This window comes from Oryzias latipes, chromosome 1, assembly GCF_053564925.1.
Source record: "Oryzias latipes strain Hd-rR chromosome 1, Olatipes_Hd-rR_3.1".
NCBI classification, from domain to species: domain Eukaryota; kingdom Metazoa; phylum Chordata; class Actinopteri; order Beloniformes; family Adrianichthyidae; genus Oryzias; species Oryzias latipes.
This window is the reverse complement of record NC_136237.1, coordinates 30773974-30797350: the sequence shown is the minus strand read 5'-3', so window position 1 is coordinate 30797350 and position 23377 is coordinate 30773974. Positions and strand designations below refer to the sequence as shown.

The 23377-nt window shown below is 38.0% G+C and overlaps 1 protein-coding gene across 3 annotated transcripts in view; it reads left to right on the top strand.

Moving 5' to 3' along the window:
* LOC144991194 (zinc finger CCHC domain-containing protein 7-like) overlaps positions 1-23377 on the top strand; it is a 62509-nt gene that overhangs the window by 16368 nt on the left and 22764 nt on the right. For all 3 annotated transcript variants that reach the window (XM_078945168.1, XM_078945171.1, XM_078945163.1), the window contains 3 exons: positions 20548-20594; positions 21113-21250; positions 21347-21517. In XM_078945168.1, coding sequence (XP_078801294.1) covers positions 20548-20594; positions 21113-21250; positions 21347-21517 — 356 coding nt within the window. The remainder of the gene's footprint in view (positions 1-20547; positions 20595-21112; positions 21251-21346; positions 21518-23377) is intronic.

Genomic DNA, 23377 nt, shown 5'->3' with positions numbered 1-23377 from the left:
AATGTGGGACTGGTTTTGAATGCCTGTGAGTGTGTGAGTCCATACAGCAAGTGCATCTAGCTGAGATTTTCACATTTAAAAAGATTTTAGGCGAGAAGTCAGACGATACTTGTTTAAAAAAATTAACATATGGATACAGCTTTCTTTGTTTTAGCTAATAAGTTGGTACTTCTTTACCAGTATTATCGCAATGCATAAAAGTTCTTTAAGGATGAACATTTACCCACGATTCTGGTTTTAAACCTAGAATTTTGGCATCCCTAGTGTTCATCTTTAAGGTTGTTTATTGAAAAATCATGTAGATGTACTCTATAATTATGTACTTGATCACACTACGATTTAATTCTGTTGAACTTTTATAAGGTCATTTTTAAAACTATTTAAAGATACAGCAATAAAATGGTTGTATTAAACTAAAATACCCCAAAGGAAAAACTGAAAATATTTGGCTTTAGATACCAGTTGAAATAAGAGCATAATTTTTACAGGTCTAACAGTTCATTTTAACGATTGCTTCATAATTTGTGGTTGTCGATACGGCTCATAGTTGATGTTGGTTTATTTTGAATGATCCAATTCGATCCGATTCACTGACCTTAAATTGATCCAGGACATCTTTAGCCAAAAAGTTCAACCAGTGTGACTCAGAGGTGAACACCTGGCTACTCAACGGTGCAGGTGAAGTTTTCCAGATTCCTTGTATTTCTTGCAAGATGAGTGTAAATGAAATATGTGTACAAACAAGCAAGTAAACAAGAATGAATGGAAAATCCATTCATATTGTCGTTTAATAAAGTTCAGCCGACTGTTGTTTTTCCACATCAAAATAATTTAAAAAATGGAACATTATTAGAACATTCGACCACACTGTTTGGTCTCATGTCTTTGCAAATCATTTTTTGCTGTCATCACGCGTTTTGTCCGCTGTGATGCACTTTGTTGTTTTTACGTTTTAGTAAAAATTAACCAACTGTGCCTCAATCTAAATGGTATTTTCCAGCATCGATTATAATCGAATTATATCATTTTGAAATGATTTTATAATGGTATAGGTTCATTTGACAACTTGCCTCAGCCAAACCAATCTGGTTGAATTGTAGGAATATAAATCGATTAAGTTGATTAATCATTACACCCCTAATAATTGTGTCAGAAAAAAAGCAAATAGTGAAAATAAAAAGTAGATTCAAACAATTAGTGTATTTTGTGTAAGGTCACTTTTATGATGAAGTGTTTGCTCCAGCCTCCTATACGTTTTCTGAATATCTTTTTTATTTTATTTGCATTTTTCATATATGAACACTCAATTGGGGGGGGGTCCAGACTCAACAAAATAAATGTCAGCAGTTAGAAATAAAAAGAAGAATCACTTTGCCTCATTTTAAAAGATTTATGTGCCCATAGAGTTTGTCTGGTTGTGCTTTTTGCAATACCAACTCTGACACAGATTTTTGTTGTTTTGAGGTACTGTATTAGAGTCCCTTTTACCCAGTTTTAGACTTTTTTGTAAGAGAGTGTGAAAATTCAGTTGGAGCCAAATAACTCTTTGCAACCTTACAGGACTTGTTATATGGAGAAAGATCAGCCTGTTCGTGTTTGTTTGGCTGTGTGTGGGCATGCAGGTAAGCACATTTCTGTCCTCTTGAGTGCAGACGGATCAATAGTAATTGGGTTGAGTGTCTCAGACCTGTTTCCTGCCTTTGTACTGCAAGCCTTTTGTAGGCTGACACATGGCCAAAAGAGAAAGGGGACAAGAGGGAGAACAGAGAAAGAGGAGAAAATGGAGGATGTTTGCAAGTCGACATGCATGGCCGACTCCCTACACTGATATGCCAGATATTTATTCAGAATTACTTACTAATCTAAAAAATATATACATCTTCCGGCCTCCTTTTTTTTGGTCTTAGCATTTGTTTTCATTCATCGTTGAGATGTACGAGATCATACAGCTTTTAGGAAAGGGATGGTCCTTAACTGTGGTGCTGTGGAACAAATATACATGTTTGTCTTTGGGATATATTAACAGACTTATTACTTTTCCCGCCGTTTACAAAAACAAGCACGATCTCTTTACCCTTATCCCTTGCCGTTCTGTCTCTTTCCACTTCCATAAAAGCAGTGCGTGTTAGCTAAGGGTTGGAGCTCCTGCCGTATGAGCAGGGAGGCATTAGGCATAAACTCAAAGGTATATTAAAGCAGCGCTCCTGTTGTTCCTATAAACACGGCAATTCAATTTAGCCTGCCCCATGGGGAATGGGATTTCAGCAGCTTTGGAGAGCAGGAGGTGGTGCTGGAGGTAAGGGAGGTGAGTGCAGGGGGAAGAGTTGGGATGGAGGGCTTTTTGGAGAGGGAGGGAGAGTGAGTGGTGGGGAGGTTAGGCCCAGATGTGGAGGAAAGCATATTGGATTGGCATGGTGGGTAGTTGCAGGAATTCATTATAGTAGTTGCATTAGCTACCATTATGCCAGCAAGTGTGTGTTTGTGTGTGCACATGCGTGTGTGCGCAGTGCTGAGTGCACACAAACAGACTCGCAGTTGCAAGCATTGGAGCTGCCACTGTCTTCAGTCTCGGTGCTTCCTTGCACGCTTGGACAGAGCTTTCTGTGGGAAACCCCACGGTCATATTATTCAATCCAAATTCAAATGGGCTTGTCAGGAAAGCTCCTGCTTTTTATTACCTGTCAGAAAAGCCAAGGGATGGATGGAAAGGAGAGGAGCAAATTAAACGACACTAAATAAGACGCCCCATCCCTCCGCCTGCGTCTCCTGCAGATTCCTTCCTGCACTGTTGACATACATTTGGAGGCTTTGACAGCATGATGTCATTCAGTCGGCTATTTAGTTTACCTTAGCTGGACTTTATCTGCCAGTCAACTGCTTCGGGGTGCAATTATTTTAGCCTATATTTAGTAAATTCTGCTGGGCACTGGGTTTGGTCTTAAATGAAATTTGCCTTAGATTGACTGATATGAGTTTGATGTATGTTTTATATTTGGAAAGCAACGTAATTTTCTCAGTTACGCACACAAACGCACACACGACCCTCCTCCAGTGTTGCCGTTTCAACCAGGCATAACCTCTGCCATCTGTCCACTCCTATCCTCTCAACTTATTACTGTTTCACCCTTCCACACTTCTTCTTCCCCCTCTAACTCCTTGTCCTGCTCTTCTTCATTTAAGGGTCTTTGAATGCATGGGTCCTATAGAGATATGGAGTATTTAAATTTCAATTATTAGCTTTCATTTATTAACTTTGTATATTCCCTCTTTTTTGTTGCATTCTTAGGGTCAAAGTGACATGACTCATGTAGGTTATTATCCTCACACTGATTTCCATGTTTTGACTTTTAAAGGTCCCACTTATTTCATTCAGTTGTTTCTTTTGTCTTTGATCTAAAGGTCACAACGTCAAAACTGAAGAATTATTTATTTTGGAAGAGGAAATGCTGTTTCCTGTCAATTTGTTTTGGTAATAATATCTGTTTAGTTGTAACAATGTGGAGATTAACGATAGTTTTGTTTGCCAATCATTATTTAATAAAGTAATATTTGTTATGTCTGTTCTTTTGACTGTTGTTTCTAAGTTTTGACACTTGGTGACCTGGAAATAATAGAATAATGTTTTTTAAGTTAGTTCAGATGGGTTTAGAGTAATTTTATGACCAAATCTGATCAAAAATCATTAGGAAAATTAGATACATTCATAAACTCAATTAATATATTTTTAAAGCAATTCCTACTATATTTTTTCCAAGCATAAACAGATTTCAGGTTAATTTCAATGTAAACATGTTTATTTCTTTAACAGAAAGCTCATCTTGTGTTAAGTAGGAATCCCTAATTACACTAAGTTGTTTTTTCATAACCAGATATATTTGGTTTAAGAACGGAAAATTGTCAAATTAAACCAAATGCCAAATTTTTAAATCAAATCAGTAGTTTGGCCGTTTTACCCAGCACTGTAAACCAGTTTGGTATTAGAAAGTTTGATTTAAAAAATATGATTCTATTTTCTTGTTTTTGATTATGGTAATCTAATTTCAATTATTTAAACCAAACTGTACAGAAAGAAGTAAAAAAAAATGTTGAGGGTTTGCTCTCTCTGTTAAACCTGTCATCCAATCATAACCTTAGACTGTCAAATGCAAAGAAAAAACCCCAGCAGGATGCATTTATGAGCTGTATCTGAATTAAGTGATAAAAGAGCCATATTAGGAGCTCCTCTTCTAATCCTCTATTGTTCTTTGTCTGTCCCCTGTCCCCGCAGAGGAGCTGCTCTAATTAAAGACTAATAATTGTATTGTTTATAAAGCCTACAGAGACAAAGATTCTTCCATTCAATCATTCTTGGCTTGTACCTTGCTTATGAGGGCCATCTCCCTGGAAAAAGTTCGTAAACACACAGACTCTTTGTCTGTGTTTGTATGTGTGTGACAGAGAAGGCGATGCAGCATACATTAGAAGAACGAAAGAGAAAAGAAAAATCTAAATTAAAACTTTAAAGCACCATTAATCAATTGTGCCAAAGGCATTGGATTTCTAGGATTGAAGGGTAGTTGTGTTCAGGCATGATTGTAAATGCCTGTGTGTTTGATCGCACAAACTTGTGCCGCTGTCCAGGATTACTTTAGTTTTTCAATTTGCCTTTTTCCCCGAAGTGTGTGTGAGAGTTTGTGTGTGTGTGTTTTGTGAGCATGTCTTCACAGTGTGTTGGCTGCCCTCTCGTGTTGCCCCTCCTTCGTTTCAATCCCGCACACACGTTCACACAAGCTGAAGCGCCGGCAGATAAAAAGGCATTATGGTAAATTCCACTTAATGACAAATTTTTAATTCGGGGAACAGGACGTGGTGAATGGAGCTTAATTACCAGGGCCAAAGATCCCTTGGAAAAATAACCCCCTCGACGGGCCCAACCTGCCCGATAATGGAGTGTTCGGCAAAAATGTTTCACATTAACCAACGTCATTTATCTACCCTCCCACACCCCCATTCTGTATAATAACAAAAATAACAATCATGAAAATTCTATCTGCTCCCCCCCCATAACCCTGCTTCTTTCTCCCGCCTTTCTGCCCTCCCGCCCTCTGCTTGGCTCTCTCCCGCAGGAGGAAATTCATCAAAATGAAATTGAGGTTGCAACTCAGTGGTTTTATTAAAATATATTTGCCCCTCACAGACGATGAGTGTTTGTGTGCTTCACTGCAAAAGACAAAGGAGACTCCATGAATAATTTGGTCAGTTTTTATTAGAGGCATTTTGTGGTTTTGTAAGCAAGTATGACTTTGGTGATAAAATGTCAACACTTTTTGATTTAAGAGTTTTTTTGTTTTTTTTTGGTAAAATAAAGTCAAGTTTGGGCCACTTTGGTGTTTTTGGAATACGATGTGATGCAACTGACATCCCAAATATGCAAATGATTTGATTCAAAGTGCCAAAAACAAGTTTGTTGGTTAGCTTTTTGATCTCTTGAATTAGGTAAAGATTTTTTTGTATCACATCAGTTTTTCAACATCTTTAGTGCAGAAGAAATGACTTTTTTGTTTTTTAACTCACATTTTTTATTTATACTCGGGGCTTCTTCCAAATTGTGTTTTGCTTTTCCATAATTTTACATTCTGCATCTTACTATAAACTCAAATAAAAGTTGGGTAAGTTTGTGCAGAAAAAGGCTAAAATTCCTCTTCTTTCTTTCCTCATTGTGTCCCTTACACTGTCCATATTAACACAAACACCCCCCCCCCTCAAAAAATATCTACAACATAAAAAAATATAATCCAGTAATGTAATACAACCAAGTTGTATGCATGAGAAATGTTGCAATTTCTGGATATTGTCCCTCATTTGAAAAATGTTCCAAAATGTTGTAAAAGCCTCTTTATTTTGTTAATATAGATACATATTCTGTACAATGTCAAAGGCAAAAATGCAATATAGTTTCTTACGGTTAAATAAATAAATTGCTTAAAAACTATTTTCCTGACTTAATCCACTGAAACCTGTTGAATTGGTTTGTATACTTATTAGCTTTTCAGACCAAAGAGTTTATTAAACAGAAAGTATCAGTGTTATCTAAATTAAACTGTTTGTATAATATTATTTATTTACATTTTTTTAAAGTAAAGCTCAAAGCTACTTGGTTTACATTTAGGACTTTGTCCCTTGCGTTCATCATTTTTTGCAGGTGCAAAAATGTCGCATACCATCACATTTAAACACATTAAAAGGCAAAAACTCTCCCACGTGCATCATGTTAGAATTATTCAATGAGAAATTGTTCACAGAATGATTAAGATATGTTTTGTTAGAACTGAAACAGCACAGCGAACAAAGCAAACGGATATTAAAAGGACACAGTGACTACCTGTCTTCTGTTAGCTCCCTGATTTGTACTGGCTTAGCTTTGGAAAGCTCCAACATGCCTGCCCTGCAAACACACACACAAACACACTGGCATGCATACACACACATTGCTTCGTTTAATTTTCTTGGCAGTTTTTGCTCCCTGTTGTTGTGTACCCTGATTGGACCATGTGGTTGCCATGCGGTTGCCAGGCCGCGCCCCTGCTGTGTGGTAATTGGTGTCTGTGGTGAAGCCGCGTGGCGATGGTTCTTTGACTGACGGGCTTGGCCACCTGCCCTGCCCTTGCTGCCAGCGTGGCGTGGAAGGGGGTGCGGTAAAAGGGCGGTACAGGCAGACCGGGTGAAGGGGGTGGGGTGGTGTTATGCATGTCACTCGTATTGGAAGTCTTGGATATTGGATGATGAGGGATGGACCGTTGAAATATGTTGGCCGCTAAAGCAAGATCAACACGGGCCTTTTTTTCAGTTCCTTTGTCACTTAATGAGTAGGAGTCAAAGTAATAATCATTGAAGCTTTTGGTTTCATCACACCGATCTTAAATGAACTTTTTTTTTCTTTTGGCTGCTCCCCATTTAAAAAAAATCCCCACAGCAAAGAAATCCATATGACCATTTGTGACTTGTGTATTCAGTTTTTATTGGATGGTCTTGACGCAAGCGGACTGTGATGGCAGCTAAGCTCAAACCTGCAACCAGCTGGTTACAAGCCCTCTACCTTTCTCACCATTCTAGGGGCTGTTTGCCAAAATAAATGGATGGATCCAAAGTGTGTTCATATGTGACACAGGCTGTATGTCTTCCTACAGTTGAATATCCTCCCGACTGTTGCCCAGTGTGCATTGTTTTGGGTTTTAGCCAGTAGATTGAGGGTTTGATCCAGGAAGGGCATTCCTCTCCAGCAGTTGTAGTTTCTAAATGAGATGCAATTCTATGTATTTGAGCTAACATTAATAGTTCAATAAAGGGCATGTAAATGTTTCCTCATTTATCGTTGAGGTTACATTCTAAAAAAAAACAGCAATACGTGAAATTCGCAAAGTGAAATTATAGATGTCTTCAGCTGTAAAGCCCCTCACCACACACTTAATATACTTTTCTCATATAGACATGAACATTTTCATACTTTTTTTTTCTTGTTTGAACTCTCAAAGTTCAAAGCTTCACAAAAAAAAAAAACAAGTCCAGTAAATAAAAATAAAGATCCGATAGGGACTGAAGATTTATGTAGATTTGGCAAACTGAATGCATTCTGTACAGGAGACACCACAGAGGAGATTGATTGATTGACAAATTCAACAGCCAATCAGAATGTTGAATTAAAAAAAAAATAGCGAAATTATGCTGATAAAAGTAAACAGCAAGACCCCACATGGTAATCCATAATCTAGCGAGAGACCGCTGTATGTCATGTATGTTGTTGTTGTAAATTGTGTCACAGCTATCTGGTTACCTCTCAACAACCAAGAAACTGGAGGATATTGACAGCAAAAAGATCCTTTTTACGTTGGATTATTTCCCCAAATGTCACAATTTGTGACTGAATAATTGGTTATTGAAATGTTGATTTAAAACTAATCCATCCTTCAAAGCTGTGAATGAGGACAATCATACAGACAAGCTTAAGAGTCTTTGATAGACGCACTGCTTTCCTTTAATCTGCCTTCAGCTGGATGTGTCGGGATCATGGCTTCACGTCTTCTCGGCTGCTTTTCTTTCATTCATCTGTCAGGGCAATCTGACAAGATGAGAGCTAATGACATGTGATTACCACTTCCTGAATGAGCCCAAACCTAACCAACATGCAAGGTCTTGATTTATCATCAGTAGTTCTAAAAAATCAGCTGTTCTGTGTTACTCACTGAAGATCAAGACTTTTCTTTGCACGGTTCTAAATGTGATGATTAACAAGTACATCAAATTAAAACAAAACTAATTAAAGTATAAAGCAAATATCGTTAGTCGAGTAAAGAATGACCTTTACTAATTATGCTGTTATTCTGTTGCCAGGAAAACCGTTGTAAATTAAACACTGAATCAGTATTAAACTTACAGATTATTGGAATCTGTTTCTCTTCTCTACTTTGTTTCGTCAATTGCTGTTTTGGTAGTATTCCTCTTATAACCTCGTGTAGTGACAATGTATGAGAACAAACTGCTATATGATACTAGGGTTATTAAAGAAACAAATGTCCTGTATTATTGTGTGGCTTTAACTGGATTTGGATTCTTCTCGAAAGAAACACACTCATAGGTATTGTCCTGTTAAGATTCCTGAATAAATAAAAATCGCAAACCACATCATCATAAACCTAACAAACAAACTTTATCTCACTAGAAACCTGCAGTATAAGTTGTTCTAATACTTACATTAGACAGCAAAATGGGATCATGTTTTTTGTGGCAAACATCCTAAAAATGATTTTATTTTTGATACACCCCCAAATGTGCAGGACTGCATGTTGGTGACGTTCATTCATATTTGATTAATACATTTTTCCCATCCTGAGCCAGAATGTGCCTCCTATTAATGTCATATATTGATGGATTTTCTTTTTCAAGTGTGGTACACTTACACCATCTGATCATCAATCATCATGTGCACTGCACAATGGTAGAAGTTTAAAAAAAAGTTTTTTAATAAATCCTTATCCTGCAGCAAAAATACAATTGTAAAGGGGAAAACTAGAAGGAGCTGCATTTCCAGAAGAAAATGCAGGGTTGAATGCTGTACTGCTGAATGAAAGCCGAATTAGCTGAAGAAATGGCTGAACTGTACTGGAAGAACCATGAAAAGTTAAAGGTGCAAAGTCCTAGCAGGAATAAGCTGAAAAAGTTGAACATTGTAATAGTAGAATGGCTGAAATAGGTCAAAATTTGTAGGACTTAAGCATGAAAGTATGAAATTGTTGAAAAAATGGCTGAATTGTTGAAAATTTGAAGATGTTGCTAAAATGGCTAAAAGTACTAGCATTGGAATCAACATCATCAACTGACTCCAAAAAACACGTTGTTTGAGAGTATTATATTGGTAAAAGCTACATGTTCTAAGTTGATAGAAAATCCACTCTTTTCAAAATGGCGGCTTTTCTATTGATTTTATCTCCATAGCAACCATTTTATGTTTGGGTCGCCTGGAGATGAGGAACAAATCAACGTCGGTTTCAGATGAATCGGAAAAAGTAAACTTTTGGACGTCCTTAGCAACGAGCTTTGTTTGCTAACCACGCCCACATTCCTTATATGTCCAGATCCAGTGAATTTCAATATGTTCAGTTCCAGCCATGGATGAAGTTTATTGCAACATTTGCTTCAGATTTTGTCAAAAAATGCCCACCAAACAGTAGGTTGTGTTGCCATCCCATAATAATTTCAAAACGTATGTTGAAGTCCAAAGCCTTGTGAGCATTTCAATGTTTGAACGGTGCCTCTAGCTGAAAGCTTGTTAAAGTTATAATGCTTGAAAGCAACAAAGGTTTTCAAGGATTCTCCATGTATTTAAATGAAGCAAAAATCTTGGAAAATCCTGGAAAATCTTGGAATATCTTGAAAAGTTCAAAGATTTGAAAGACTAAAAGTCGTAGCTGAAAGGAATAAGCTGAAAGGGTTGAACATTGTAATAGTAGAAGGATTAAAATACGTGAAAGTTTGAAGAAGTTTAAAATTGCCTCACATTTTGGCACAAAATGGCCGCCAAACTGTCGGTGGTGTTGCCATCCCATAATAATTTTGAACTTCATGTTGAAGTCCAAAACCTTGTGAACATTTCAATATTTGAACGGTGTCTCTAGCCAAAAGAATGTTAAAGTTACAATTGTTTAAAGAAGCAAAGGTGTGGCCAATGGAGCAAAAAGATTGGAAAATCTGGGAATATCCGGGAATATCTGGAAAAGTTCAAGGATTTGAAGGACCAAAAGTCATAGCTGAAAGGAATAAGATGAAAGGGTTGAACATTGTAATAGTAGAATGGTAAAAATAGGTGAAAGTTTGAAGAAGTTTAAAATTGCCTCACATTTTGGCACAAAATGGCCGCCAAACTGTAGGTGGTGTTGCCATCCCATAATAATTTTGAACCTTATGTTGAAGTCCAAAACCTTGTGAACATTTCAATATTTGAACGGTGTCTCTAGCCAAAAGAATGTTAAAGTTACAATTGTTTAAAGAAGCAAAGGTGTGGCCAATGGAGCAAAAACATTGGAAAATCTGGGAATATCCGGGAATATCTGGAAAAGTTCAAAGATTTGAAGGACCAAAATGTCATAGCTAGAATAAGATGAAAGAGCTGAACATTTTCATAGTCGAACGGTTAAAATAGGTGAAAAATTGTAGAAGGAGTTTAACTGTGAACTTCTGAACGAAAAATTCTCCATGTATTTCAATGGAGCAAAAATTCCCGGAAAACCTGGAATATCTTAAAAAGTAAAAGGATTTGAAAAACCAAAAGTCATAGCAGAAATAAGATGAAAGAGATGAACATTTTAATAGTAGAATGGTTAAAATAGGTTAAAATTTGTAGAAGTAGTTAAACGCCAAAAAACGGCGGAAGATACTATAATAATAACTAGAAGGAGCTGCATTTCCAGAAGAAAATGCAGGGTTGAATGCTGTACTGCTGAATGAAAGCTGAATTTGCTGAAGAAATGTCTGAACTGTACTGGAAAAACCTTGAAAATTTAAATGATCAAAAGTCCTAGTAGGAATAAGCTGAAAAAGGTGAACATTGTAATAGTAGAATGTCTAAAATAGGTCAAAATTTGTAGAAGGAGTTAAGCATTAAAGCTGAAATTGTTGAAAAAATGGCTGAACTGTTGAAAATTTGAAGATGTTGCTAAAATGGCTAAAAGTGCTAGCATTGGAATCAGCATCATCAACCGACTCAAAAAAACACATTGTTTGAGAGTATCATATTGGTAAAAGCTACATGTCTAAGTTGATAGAAAATCCACTTTTTTCAAAATGGCGGCTTTTCTATTGATTCTATCTCCATAGCAACCATTTTATGTTTGGGTCGCCTGGGGATGACGAACCAATCGACGTCAGTTTCAGACAAATCAGAAAAAGTAAACCTTTGGACGTCCATAGCAATGAAGTTTGTTGGCTAACCACGCCCACATTCCTTATATGTCCAGATCCAGTGAATTTCAATATGTTCAGTTCCAGCCATGGATGAAGTTAAATGCAATATTTGCTTCAGATTTGGTCAAAAAATGGCCACCAAACAGTAGGTTGTGTCGACATCCCATAATGATTTCTAAACCTATTTTATAGTCCAAAGCCTTGTGATCAATTTAACGTTTGAACGGTATCTCTAGCTAAAGGCATGTTGAAGTTACAATGGTTGAAAGAACCAAAGGTTTTCAAGGATTCTCAATGTATTTAAATTGAGCGAAAATCTTGGAAAATCCTGGAAAACCTTGAAAAGTTCAAAGATTTGAAGGACCAAAAGTAATAGCTGAAAGGAATAAGCTGAAGGAGTTGAACATTGAAATAGTAGAATGATTGAAATAGGCGAAAGTTTGAAGAAGTTTAAAATTGCCTCACATTTTGGCAAAAAATGGCCGCCAAACTGTAGGTGGTGTTGCCATCCCATAATAATTTTGAGCCTTATATTGAAGTCCAAAACCTTGTGAACATTTCAATGTTTGAACGGTGTCTCTAGCCAAAAGAATGTTAAAGTTACAGTTGTTTAAAGAAGCAAAGGTGTGGCCAATGGAGCAAAAATATTGGAAAATCCGGGAATAACCGGGACTATCTGGAAAATTTCAAGGATTTGAAGGACAAAATGTCATAGCTGGAATAAGATGAAAGAGCTGAACATTTTCATAGTCGAACGGTTAAAATAGGTGAAAAATTGCAGAAGAAGTTTAACTGTGAACTTCTGCACGAAAAATTCTCCATGTATTTCAATGGAGAAAAAATCATGGAAAATCCTGGAATATCTTTAAAAGTTCAAGGATTTGAAAAACCAAAAGTCATAGCAGTAATAAGCTGAAAGAGCTGAACAGTTTAATAGTTGAATGGTTAAAATAGGTTGAAAATTGTAGAAGGAGTTAAGTGCCGAAAAACGGCGGAAGATAGCGTAAGAGGAAAACAAAGGGTTGAATGCTATACAGCATTCAACCAATAAATAAAGAGAAACAGGAAAACAAAGGGTTGAATGCTTTACAGCATTCAACCAATAAAGAGAGACCCAATTGCAGCTTGAAATTTCAAAGATCTGTTCAGATTGACGATAACCTTCTTTTGCAAACATCTCCATAAATGTGTGTAAAAACACACATGTGACTCCTTGTTCAACACCCTTCATAATCACCGCAATACCCTAATGCTTCTACCATCTCCTAGTTTCTTCAACATTCATCTTCATTTAGCTTCCTGTTTTTTATTTCTTATACTGTGTCCTATCCCCTCCTGGCTAACTTTTTTAAAAAACTTGTTCTTGTTTTCTGCTTTCTTTCCATCCTTTATGTTTTAAAGGCTTAAATGTGTTGAATGATATTGAGTGCAAAGCTGTAAGAAAGCACAATGTTATAAAGAAGACCTGACTATGTTTGTGATGTATAAATACTCAACGCAGAACCAGAAAACTCCCGCCCAGCCTCGCCATTGTCCAGTGTTGTGCTTGTGGTCGATGTAATCCATCCCGCCCGTTTCAGTGTCAAAGATAACCATAATTTTGGAGGGGGGACATCCTTTTTTCCCTCCCATGTTGTGTCCTGCTGGTTGGTGTGTTAATGGGCTTGGTCAACAGCATGACCAATGAGCATACTGACTAAGTGTCACAACAGGATTTGGGTAGAGCAGGTCAGTCTAAGCCTCAACTATTGTTTTGATGGACAGCTTGCAGAGGACGCCACGCATGTTCACATATTTCTTAGAAAAACGTTTAATGAGTATTTGCAGGTGCATGTGAGCCATGCACATGGCATTTTCTGTCTTGTCCTTGGTTTATCAGACTTAAACCATCCTGTCGGAACCTTCATCCCATTTGTGTGTGCGCCTCACCCCAGGAGAGCTGGGGGTTCATGGTTCATTAGCCACATGTACACTTCCGTTCTGCTCTCACTGGTGGAAGGGACACATTCAGCGCATTGACACGCAAACACACACACACAGCCAGATACGCACACACTCAATTTCTCTGTTTGTTGTTCTGCCGGGGCTGATGAACAGGCATGCAGCCTCCTCCCCTCTCCTCCTCATCTTCTAGTAATCAGGGTACCTTTGAGACAGACAGGTAGCATCTGTCGCGTTCTCTCCACTGATCAGTCCCTCCCTCTGTTTCTGTCTCCCTCTCTTCCATGCCATTGTGTTGCATTACCCCTGACAATGGAGTGATGAGATAATGCGATAGTTGCCCTGCAGAGTTGAAGTTGATGTAATCCTCTGCAAATGTTGCACATGGAATATCCGTGAAAACTTTCAGATTTCTATCAGATGAAATGACACGTGGGCTAAAATTGTTTTTTTCCTGTCATTCACTGACAAAAGGACTAATAAGGCATTATTCCATTTATTCATCTAAGGACGTGTAGACCACCAAGATGGATGTAAAACCTGCTTTGCCATTAGATTAGTTAAAATTGAACAGTTGCAGTCAACATGGAGGATGCCTCTGGTGAGTCTGCTGAACTGCTTGGTGAAGCCGCTGCCATCTGCTTGTTGTAGCTCCAGACTCCTTCAGATCTGCCGCACCGCGAAGGAACGAGGCTCTGCTGGTTTGGTTTTGAGCGGGGCCTCAAGGTTGATTAGCATATTTTTGCCCGAGTGTAGAAACAACAGACCCCCCACCCCACCCATGTGTTTGATTCCTCGGCCGTGACAAAGAGCTTCACCCTTTATCCTTGTGTGTGTTGGGCTGGTGAGATGGGGGTGGCCCTTAGATTAAGGGAAAGCTTCCTGCTCTTTATTTGGGGAGTTCCCCTGGGAGATGCGTGGGGAATGACTTTCGTTGAGTCACTAACGCCTACTCGCATTTAAACCCACACAGATGCACTCTACACACAAATACACACCTTTAACCCTTGCCTTTTTTCAACGTACCCTTTGGATGGATAGTGGTTGTTGTGCAACACCAGCTAAGCGTGCAAACACACATAGACATGGCCTGCAGAGGCCCCTTGTCCGTTCACAGTAAAGGAGTACTGGGATACCCCCTTCCCCCTACTCCCTTTACAAGAACAACCATAACTAACTATACTCAAATATCTTACTCTGGCTTGACAGTAAGTCAGAAAGAAAGCATACAATTTCAGTCTTTTATACCCAATGTACAATATAACTATTATTGCAGTTTAACCATACTTACTAAAGATAAATTACATAATATATTAGAATATGATTTCTAAGGAACACCAATGTGAAAAAAGCCACACAGCAACTAAAAGTTGCTGCATCGTGTACAGAAAGATGTTGGTGAAGGACAGAATATAGAATTTATCTTTCATAAAATTCAGTTTTATTAAAAAAGAAACTACAGTCGGGACCATAAATATTTGGACAGAGACACATTTTTTCTAATTTTGTTTCTGTACATTACCACAGTGAATTTTGAATAAAACAGCTCAGATGCCATTGAAGTGCAGACTTTCAGCTTTTATTCCATGGGTTGAACGAAAAGATTGCATAAAAATGTGAAAAACTAAAGCATTTTTTTAAACACAATCCCTTCATTTCATGGGCTCGTAAGTAATTGGACAATTGACTTCCATGCTATTGCATGGGCAGGTGTGGGCAATTTCCTTGTTATTTTATTATGAGTGAAGCAGATAAAAGGCCTGGAGTTGATTAAAGGACTCATGCTTGCATTTTGAAGATTTTGCTGTGAAAAGACAACATGCGGTCAAACTAGCTCTCCATGCAGGTGAAAGGAGCCATCATTAAGCTGAGAAAACAGAAAAAAAACATGCGAGAAATTGCTACAGTATTAGGCGTGGCAAAATCAACAGTGTGGTACATCCTGAGAAAGAAAGTAAGCACTGGTGAACTCAGCAACGCAAAAAGACCTGGACATCCACGAAAGACAACAGTGGTGGATGATCGCAGAATCATTTCCATGGTGAAGAGGAACCCATTCACAATAGCCAACCAAGTGAACAACACTCTCCAGGATGTAGGCGTATCAATATCCAAGTCTACCATAAAAAGAAGACTGCATGAAAGTAAATACAGAGGGTACACTGCAAGATGCAAGCCACTCATAAGCCTCAAGAACAGGAAGGCTAGATTGGACTTAGCTAAAAAGCATCTAAAAAAGCCAGCACAGTTTTGGAAAAACATTCTTTGGACAGATGAAGCCAAAATCAACCTCTACCAGAATGATGGCAAGAGAAAAGTATGGAGAAGGCGTGGAGAAGCTCATGATCCAAAGCACACTACATCATCAGTAAAACACTGTGGAGGCAGTGTGATGGTCTGGGCGTGCATGGCTGCTAGTGGCACTGGGACACTAGTGTGTATTGATGATGTGACACAGGACAGAAGCAGCCCAATGAATTCTGAGGTGTTCAGAGACATACAGTCTGCACAGATCCAGGTGAATGCAGCCAAACTGATTGGGAGGCGTTTCATAATACAGATGGACAACACCCCAAAACATACAGCCAAAGCAACTCAGGAGTTGATTAAAGCAAATAAGTGGAATATTCTTGAATGGCCAAGTCAGTCAACTGATCTTAACCCAATTGAGCATGCATTTCACTTGTTGAAGACTAAACTTCAGACAGAAAGGCCCACAAACAAACAGCAACTGAAAGCCTCTGCAGTAAAGGCCTGGCAGAGCATTCAGAAGGAGAAAAAACCCAGCATCTGGTGATGTCCATAAGTTCAAGACTTCAGGCTGTCATTGCCAACAAAGGGTTTTCAACCAAATATTAGTAATGACCATTTTGTTTTCAGTTATTTCATTTGTCCAATTACTTACGAGCCCATGAAATGAAGGGATTGTGTTTAAAAAATGCTTTAGTTTTTCACATTTTTATGCAATCTTTTTGTTCAACCCACAGAATAAAAGCTGAAAGTCTGCACTTCAATGGCATCTGAGCTGTTTTTTTTAAAATTCACTGTGGTAATGTACAGAAAGTAAATTAGAAAGAATGTGTCTTAGTCCTAACATTTATGGTCTTGACTTTATATGAAAAAGGTACAGTAAAAGTCAATGATGGGGCAATGACCAATTTTTTTAAACATTTTTTTAAGTAAATCTTTTTGTAATTTTCCCCCAAAAAGTGCTGTTTACTCTTTCAGACATTGGGTTTCTAATTTCTTTTGTTTTTATTGATTAATTTGATTAGTTTCTTGTATTAATACAAATACTATGTTCTTTAAGTTATGTTCTTGAGTTTTTTCTAAGATTTAACATAGCTTAATTTTAAACTTAAAGGAATTTGATTACAATTTATTTGACTATAATTAATAATCTTGTAATATTAAAATATTTAAGTGTATTTAGGCATGTAGACCTAATTGCTACTAAAGTTTAAGTCAATAACCAGTTTAGGGAGATAAACACTATGAGCAGAGCATGATTGAGTATATTTTGATAAATCTTAGTTAACAGGAAATTTTGCTCTCAACCATATCGTAGGATTCTATGTACAGCATAGAAATACCTCTGTGTAACAGATATAACAAATAAGTAGTTAGTAATGTAGGTCATTGAATTGAAAAATAACAGTGATTGACAGTGTCGCCACATGATCCACTGACCTTTTTTGAAATTTTTGACCCACACCTTTCAGAAAATGCAAAGGGACATGAAAGCCTGATGGCTGTGAACAAGTTTTAACCTGATAACCTGGAGGGAACCTGTCATTCAAAGGACCAAAACCGGCCCCTCAATGCGCAATTTATATCAAGAGGCACCTATACTTTCATCCATTACGGTATTCGATTTAGCCATAGAGAGTAAAAGAAAAAATATGATCCAGACTTTAAGTATGTTTATTTTTTTAGCAATATTAGTCCATTTTATGCTGGAATGAATCCAGACTGCTGCAACTAGCTGTCTTGGCTCCAGTGACTTTAGATTTTGAACCTAATTGGAAATCAGAAAAGTAACTTGCAGGTTGAAGTCCTTTTTGTTCTAATTCTAAACTGAAACTTTCCAAACAGTTTTTTCAGTTTTAGTGCAGGTTTCTTTTTCCACTGTACACCATAGTTTATAGACTTTCAGTGTTTGTTCCTGTAAAGTTTCCTATGTTCCTTTTGGTTTCACATTTAGTAGTAACTAGCTTGTAGGAAAAAAGAGTTCCACGATGCCGTCATTTTAATGCTTTGTTACTCTGACGTCATTCTTTTATTTACCTGTTCAGACAGGCTCAAGGGTCTTCAGGGGCCACATATGGTTCTTGTCAAATGAAATGATTTAAACTTGGGAAATTTAATAATATCCATTCAACCTGCCAGTGTAAAGAAAAATATAACGGCTCGAAAGAAAAAAAGATGTTGCAATTTAGAACTCTTTGAAAAAGTATTTTCAGAATAAAGTCCCACTCCAGTCATCTTTTGATCTATTTTCAAAGCGTTCCCAGTGTTTTTTTAAATATGAATGTTTTTAGCAAACATAGTTTCTGCAGAGCGGCAAGAGTTCATTCAAAATTTGCCTCTGAGTTATGGGCGGGACCGTTGGTGCAAAGTTGGCCTCTTTCTATTTCCCATCATCTTTTTGTTTACACTCTCTCCTGCTATCTCACAGCCCTCACACCCTCTACCTCACATTACCGATGCAACAAAAATGGAGAGCAATATTGGAGCTATCCAGCCGTACACTTTTGAGCCAGATCCCAGCTCCGACAAGGAAAATGATGTACTCAACTACAAGCGGACACATCAGAATGGAGTGGAGCAGGGAGCTTGTGGCTTGCTGTAGCAGCTTCTAGATCACATCCACAAGCTTTTTCCAATGGCGTGTTTACATCTGTTCTTGATTCATCATGATTTGAATAAAGAAGTACTCAGATATGCAATTGTAAGCTTAATTTTCTTTATACCTGTTCTCCATCATGAGAGAAATCCATTTTCCAGCCTACATACAGACACGTAAATGTTACAGAAAATGTTACAAACACCTAAATCCTGATTTTTATTGGAGTGGGTCTTTAAGTTGAATGATCTCCAGGCTTCATGTATTTTAACATCTATCCAATAGGAGATATTTGTTTGCAATAATTTTTGTTGATGAAAATGGGGTATAAAGGCTTTTAGTTTCCCAAAAGGATTACTCAAAAGTTTATTACCAAAATTTAGAGCACAGGCAACCTGCAAGTAGCCTGTGCCAGAGTTTGTGCATTTGCGTGTGTGTTTTTAGAGGTGAAGGTCGTGGCAAAATGAAGCTCCATCCAAACACCCCCATTTTAATTTGTTTGACAGGGAAGAGAGGTGATAACCTCCCTTTGCAGCTGCTCACCCGAGGTGGGGGGGGCCAGGGGTGGGGTTTAGAAAACAAGAAGAGAAAGCAAAGGAAGGAGGGCTGAGCTGAATAGTGATAAGAGGGCTGGATGGAGAGAATCAGAAAAAGAAATAGCAGGGTAGAAGGAGAGCGTAACATTTAATTTTGGCTCAAGGCTGTATGTTTGTCCAAAGGCTAAAGACTGTCAAGCAGCTAATCGCAGGAGGTCGACATGTGGGTGTGCCAGTGCGTGTTGGTGAAAGTCTGTGTGGGTCATTGCTATCGGGACATAATTTATGCTGAGTACACGTGTCTGTGTGTAGGCTGGGATTTCTGGATGTCAGTTACAGTTCTGTGGGTCTGAGGAGAATACAGCGCTCTCCCTCAGGGTGCTGTTAGTGCCACTCTCATACAGATGTTGCCACTATGTCAGTTTCAGTGTGTAAATGTGTTTGTCCTTGTCTTGCCGGAAACTAAACCATTCCCTCAAGGTTTAGGCTTCCCTATAGGTTCGATTATTGTGAAGAACTCATCAGGTCTGAAAAAGACAAATACTTTCAGTTTGTGTCCACAAGAGTCAGTTTTGTTTTGAGGAAAAAAACGGAGAAGCTTTTTTACTAAACTCATCAGCCCTCTGCCATGAGTGCGACTGAGGCGCAGAGGTAGAGTGGTTGACCTCTGAGAGGAAAGTTGTAAATTCGGTTCTCACTTTGCCTGCCCGTGTTGTCGAAGTTTCCTTGGGCAAGACATTTGACCTCCCATTGCTCCCAGTGGTCTGGTTAGCGCATTGTATGGCAGCTCTGTCACCATGCATGTGAATGTGTGCTTGCATGGGTGAATGGAACTGGGGCTGTTAAGTGTTTTTGGCTCCAATCAGAATAGAAAAGCAACATATAGGCATACGCCAATGACCGTTGGCTGGTTTGGAGGTCAACTTTTCAGTTTAACAGTAGAAATCTAATCATAATCTAATTGTAAAAATAAAATGGTCATATTTTATGAGAATTAGGCCTGCACAATATACCGCAAATTTATCGTTATCGCAATATCCAGCTCTGCAATATGCATATCGCAAAAGACGGCGAATATCGCAATAAATCGCAAACCCAAAATGTGTTAAAACAATCTTATGGCAGCTTGAAGCATTTAATGAATCAAATAAATCCCTTTATGCTTTGACCAATCAGATGGACGCCTTCCCATTGTTGACCAATCAGATGGAGGCCTATTATGTTAGATGTTTGTTCCCCATGTCAATGAGGGTCATTTGGAGTATAATTTTTAAACTGTTGCAATGAAATGGGAATGATGATTTTTCTATTTGTTTATTTACCGCAAATTTATCGTTATCGCAATATTGATCACTAATATCGCATATCTCAAGTTTTCCTCATATCGTGCAGCCCTAATGAGAATCAATGATTAAAAAGTAAAAAAAAAAATTTAATTCAGAAATAATACCACAGTTTTTCTGATAGAGTTGAATGCATCCAGTTTTTACTGTGACTCTCCTGTCAACCTTTTAGTTTAATCTTGTATCTGTTAATAGTTGAAAGAAAACAAACTGTAGGTGTCCTTAAAGTAGAAAGACCAGCAGTTAACACAATCAAAGGAATAACAAAATCAGTTCAGACTCTCCTTATAAAATCCTACCAAGTTTCATGCCATGAATCTCATCTCATTTGAATCACACCTGTTCTGGTAATTCCGTTTTTTTTCTGCCTGACTTCCTTTTGGTTAACATATTTACATTGAAAGTAAAACTTTAAAGGTAGACTATGTTTTTCCTTTTTTTCCCCTAGATATTGATGAAGATGGCAGCTGGTTGGTGTCTGAGAAAGACAAGGAGGTAAGCGCTAGCTACTGAGTTTTAACCCATCTACCAATATAGTTCCACTCAATGGTTATCTTTGACAAAATTCAATATTTGCTTAGTTTTTTTTCTTGCTGTCAGGGACTTGCATTTATAAAGTTTACAAATAAATAACTTTTTAGAATCAAACATTTTACCCCCACTAAGGTCAGTTAAGTCCATTCTTTGTAGAGAAGTCAGGAAGACTTTTGTCTTCTTGTTTTGTTTTTTTTTTGAGTTTTAAAGTTTATGTTACCTCCTCCTCAAGCCCTAAACCTACAGTACAGTCGTGGACATTAACTGGTAGGGTGAAAAATGCTGCCTTTGATTTGTTGAAGACCCAAAGAGAGAAAATATAGAAAACAATATTGATTTTTCTATCTATGCATTCATATGTACCTCCATGTGAAGACCTTGTTTTACTTTTCAAGCTGAACCAAAAAAAAACCTTCATCTTAATAGACTTAAGCCTAAAGTGTATGGCTAATAATGGGCATAACAACTTCATGTTTCAGGCTCAGATCTACAACAAAGAAAAAAGCTCCAGGACAACCAGACAGTTTTTGCAAAACAGATACTACACAGGGAAGAACATCCACTGCAAAAACTGCAACAAGACTGGACATCTATCCAAGAACTGCCCTGAGCCAAAAGTCAGTCCTCATGAGTGCACAGGAGCATGCCGATCTTATACATTGTGCATAAGGACATAAAAGGTAGTTACTTTGTATATTCTTGTGTGTACACAGAAGTTGGTACCCTGCTTTCTTTGTGGTGCCCCGGGTCACCTGGTGATTGAGTGTCCCAATAAGCACTGCAACAACTGCGGACACCCTGGACACCTGTTCAACTCCTGCAGCGAAAAACCCTACTGGTACAAGCAATGCCACCGCTGCAGCATGAAGGGGCACTTTCTTGATGTAAGTGTTTCATTGTGTCAAATGCCTGGGTATGGGAGAACAAAAGGCAAACCTGTACAAAATATATAAAGATTGTAGACTGCTCCATGAGCCTGTTTAGTGAAATTGTTCATGCACTTTTTTAACGGGCATACTGCGGATGACATAAACAACACTTAATGGTTAGTAAGGGTGAGACACGGGCCTGTTGTATGGATTTTTCATTTTTTTTACCCCCCTGAAACCTGCACTCTGTGCAGTTAGTGCCATTCAAGTGAAGCTGTTAGAAATGGGGAAATTAGCATCTTACAGGCACTTGCGTATCACCTGCACATCCCGCCCCTGCAGCATTTGCGCAAGGTCAATAAGGAGCCAGTATGCACACCTTACCAACGTCTTGAGTGTGGTGTAAGGGCACCGTACGAAAGCATCACCTGTACATCATAAGTGTGTGCAACTTACACTATCCTTACTTCACGAGACAGGGCACGAGCAACCCAAAACCTGGCACACCTGTATGGGTCAACCCCCTGTACGTGTGCTTGTGACTAAGGCCCAAAAAACTAAGATGCCCTCATTCCTGCTGGAGAAAGATTCAGCAAACTGGCTATACGTTCAGCCACAATTTGACACAGCTAGTCACATACCTTTTAACTTGGTCAGAATGAGAATATTTTAACAAATGATTGAAAAAAAGGGGAGAAACAGCTATGTAACCAAGAGTTTTGGAGAAAACTTTAGAGAAAATCAAGAAATGAATCCTTTGTGCCACTTGGGGTTTTATAAACTAAAGCAATAAATTGTCAGAATTTGCTTTAGGTGCTCAGAGCTTGTTTTCAATTTTTGTACATTATTTTACCAGTTCAACAGGTCTATGTGAATAGTTTAATATTTTATTTGTTAGTGAGCGAGCTTGAAAGGCGCTGATGCAGGATATGAGCTCATGCTTAGTAAGTGGTAATATGAGTGGAACTGCATTTGGAGAGTTCCTGTCACTCCACACGGGGGGAACTATGAATTCGCTTTGAATAAACACATTAACTAGCATATCTGCCCCCATTTCTCTCACTTACTCCCCCAGCCCCCCCACTTTCTTTGGCAGCAAGGGTCAGCACACACTGCTGTTCATATTAATTAATACACTCCAGCAATTACAGCTTATTTGAATGTCTGCCATGTTGTGAATTCCAGATGTAGGCTTGGTTACAAACTAACGTACGCAGTTGCAACATAAGGCCAAACCAAGTGTATGGAGTTGTATTCAATTGTAAAATAAAAGCCACACAAACAGATATGTTTTGCATCAGCAAACCTAGATTATGAACTGTAAAAACTACTTTGCACATTCATTTTTGTGTAAATAAAATGCGGCTGAAAAAAAAAGGTTTGCAGCTGTAAAAATCTTTTGCACACTTCCAATAATGTTTTACGTCATCAGAAGGCTTTTTTGTGGTCCCCAAAACAGCCCATACACAAACACGAGTGACTTTTGTGTTTCAATACAAATGTTTTGTCTAAATTTAAAAAACAAAAAATTCAACGGTTGTTTTTTTATTGAAAAATGCATGAAAATGTGTCTGCTCTTTAAGCCACTTGAGCAAATGTGTCAAATTTCCACATTCAATTATAAAGACATCATTTATAAATTGTCTTCTTTTTCTAGCACTGTTTTAAAATACTTCATAACCACACAATGGCTGCGAGTTGATTGTGAGTCAGTGAGTTAATTGCAAACAGACAGAACAAATTTAGTTTAAACAGAAAACATCATACTGTCTGTATATAACATCAAGAAAAACTGATAAATGTAAGGTCTAGGTTTATTCTTAGCTACGTTTTATAATAAAAAAACTATTTGTTTTTGTTGTATTAGTTCATTGG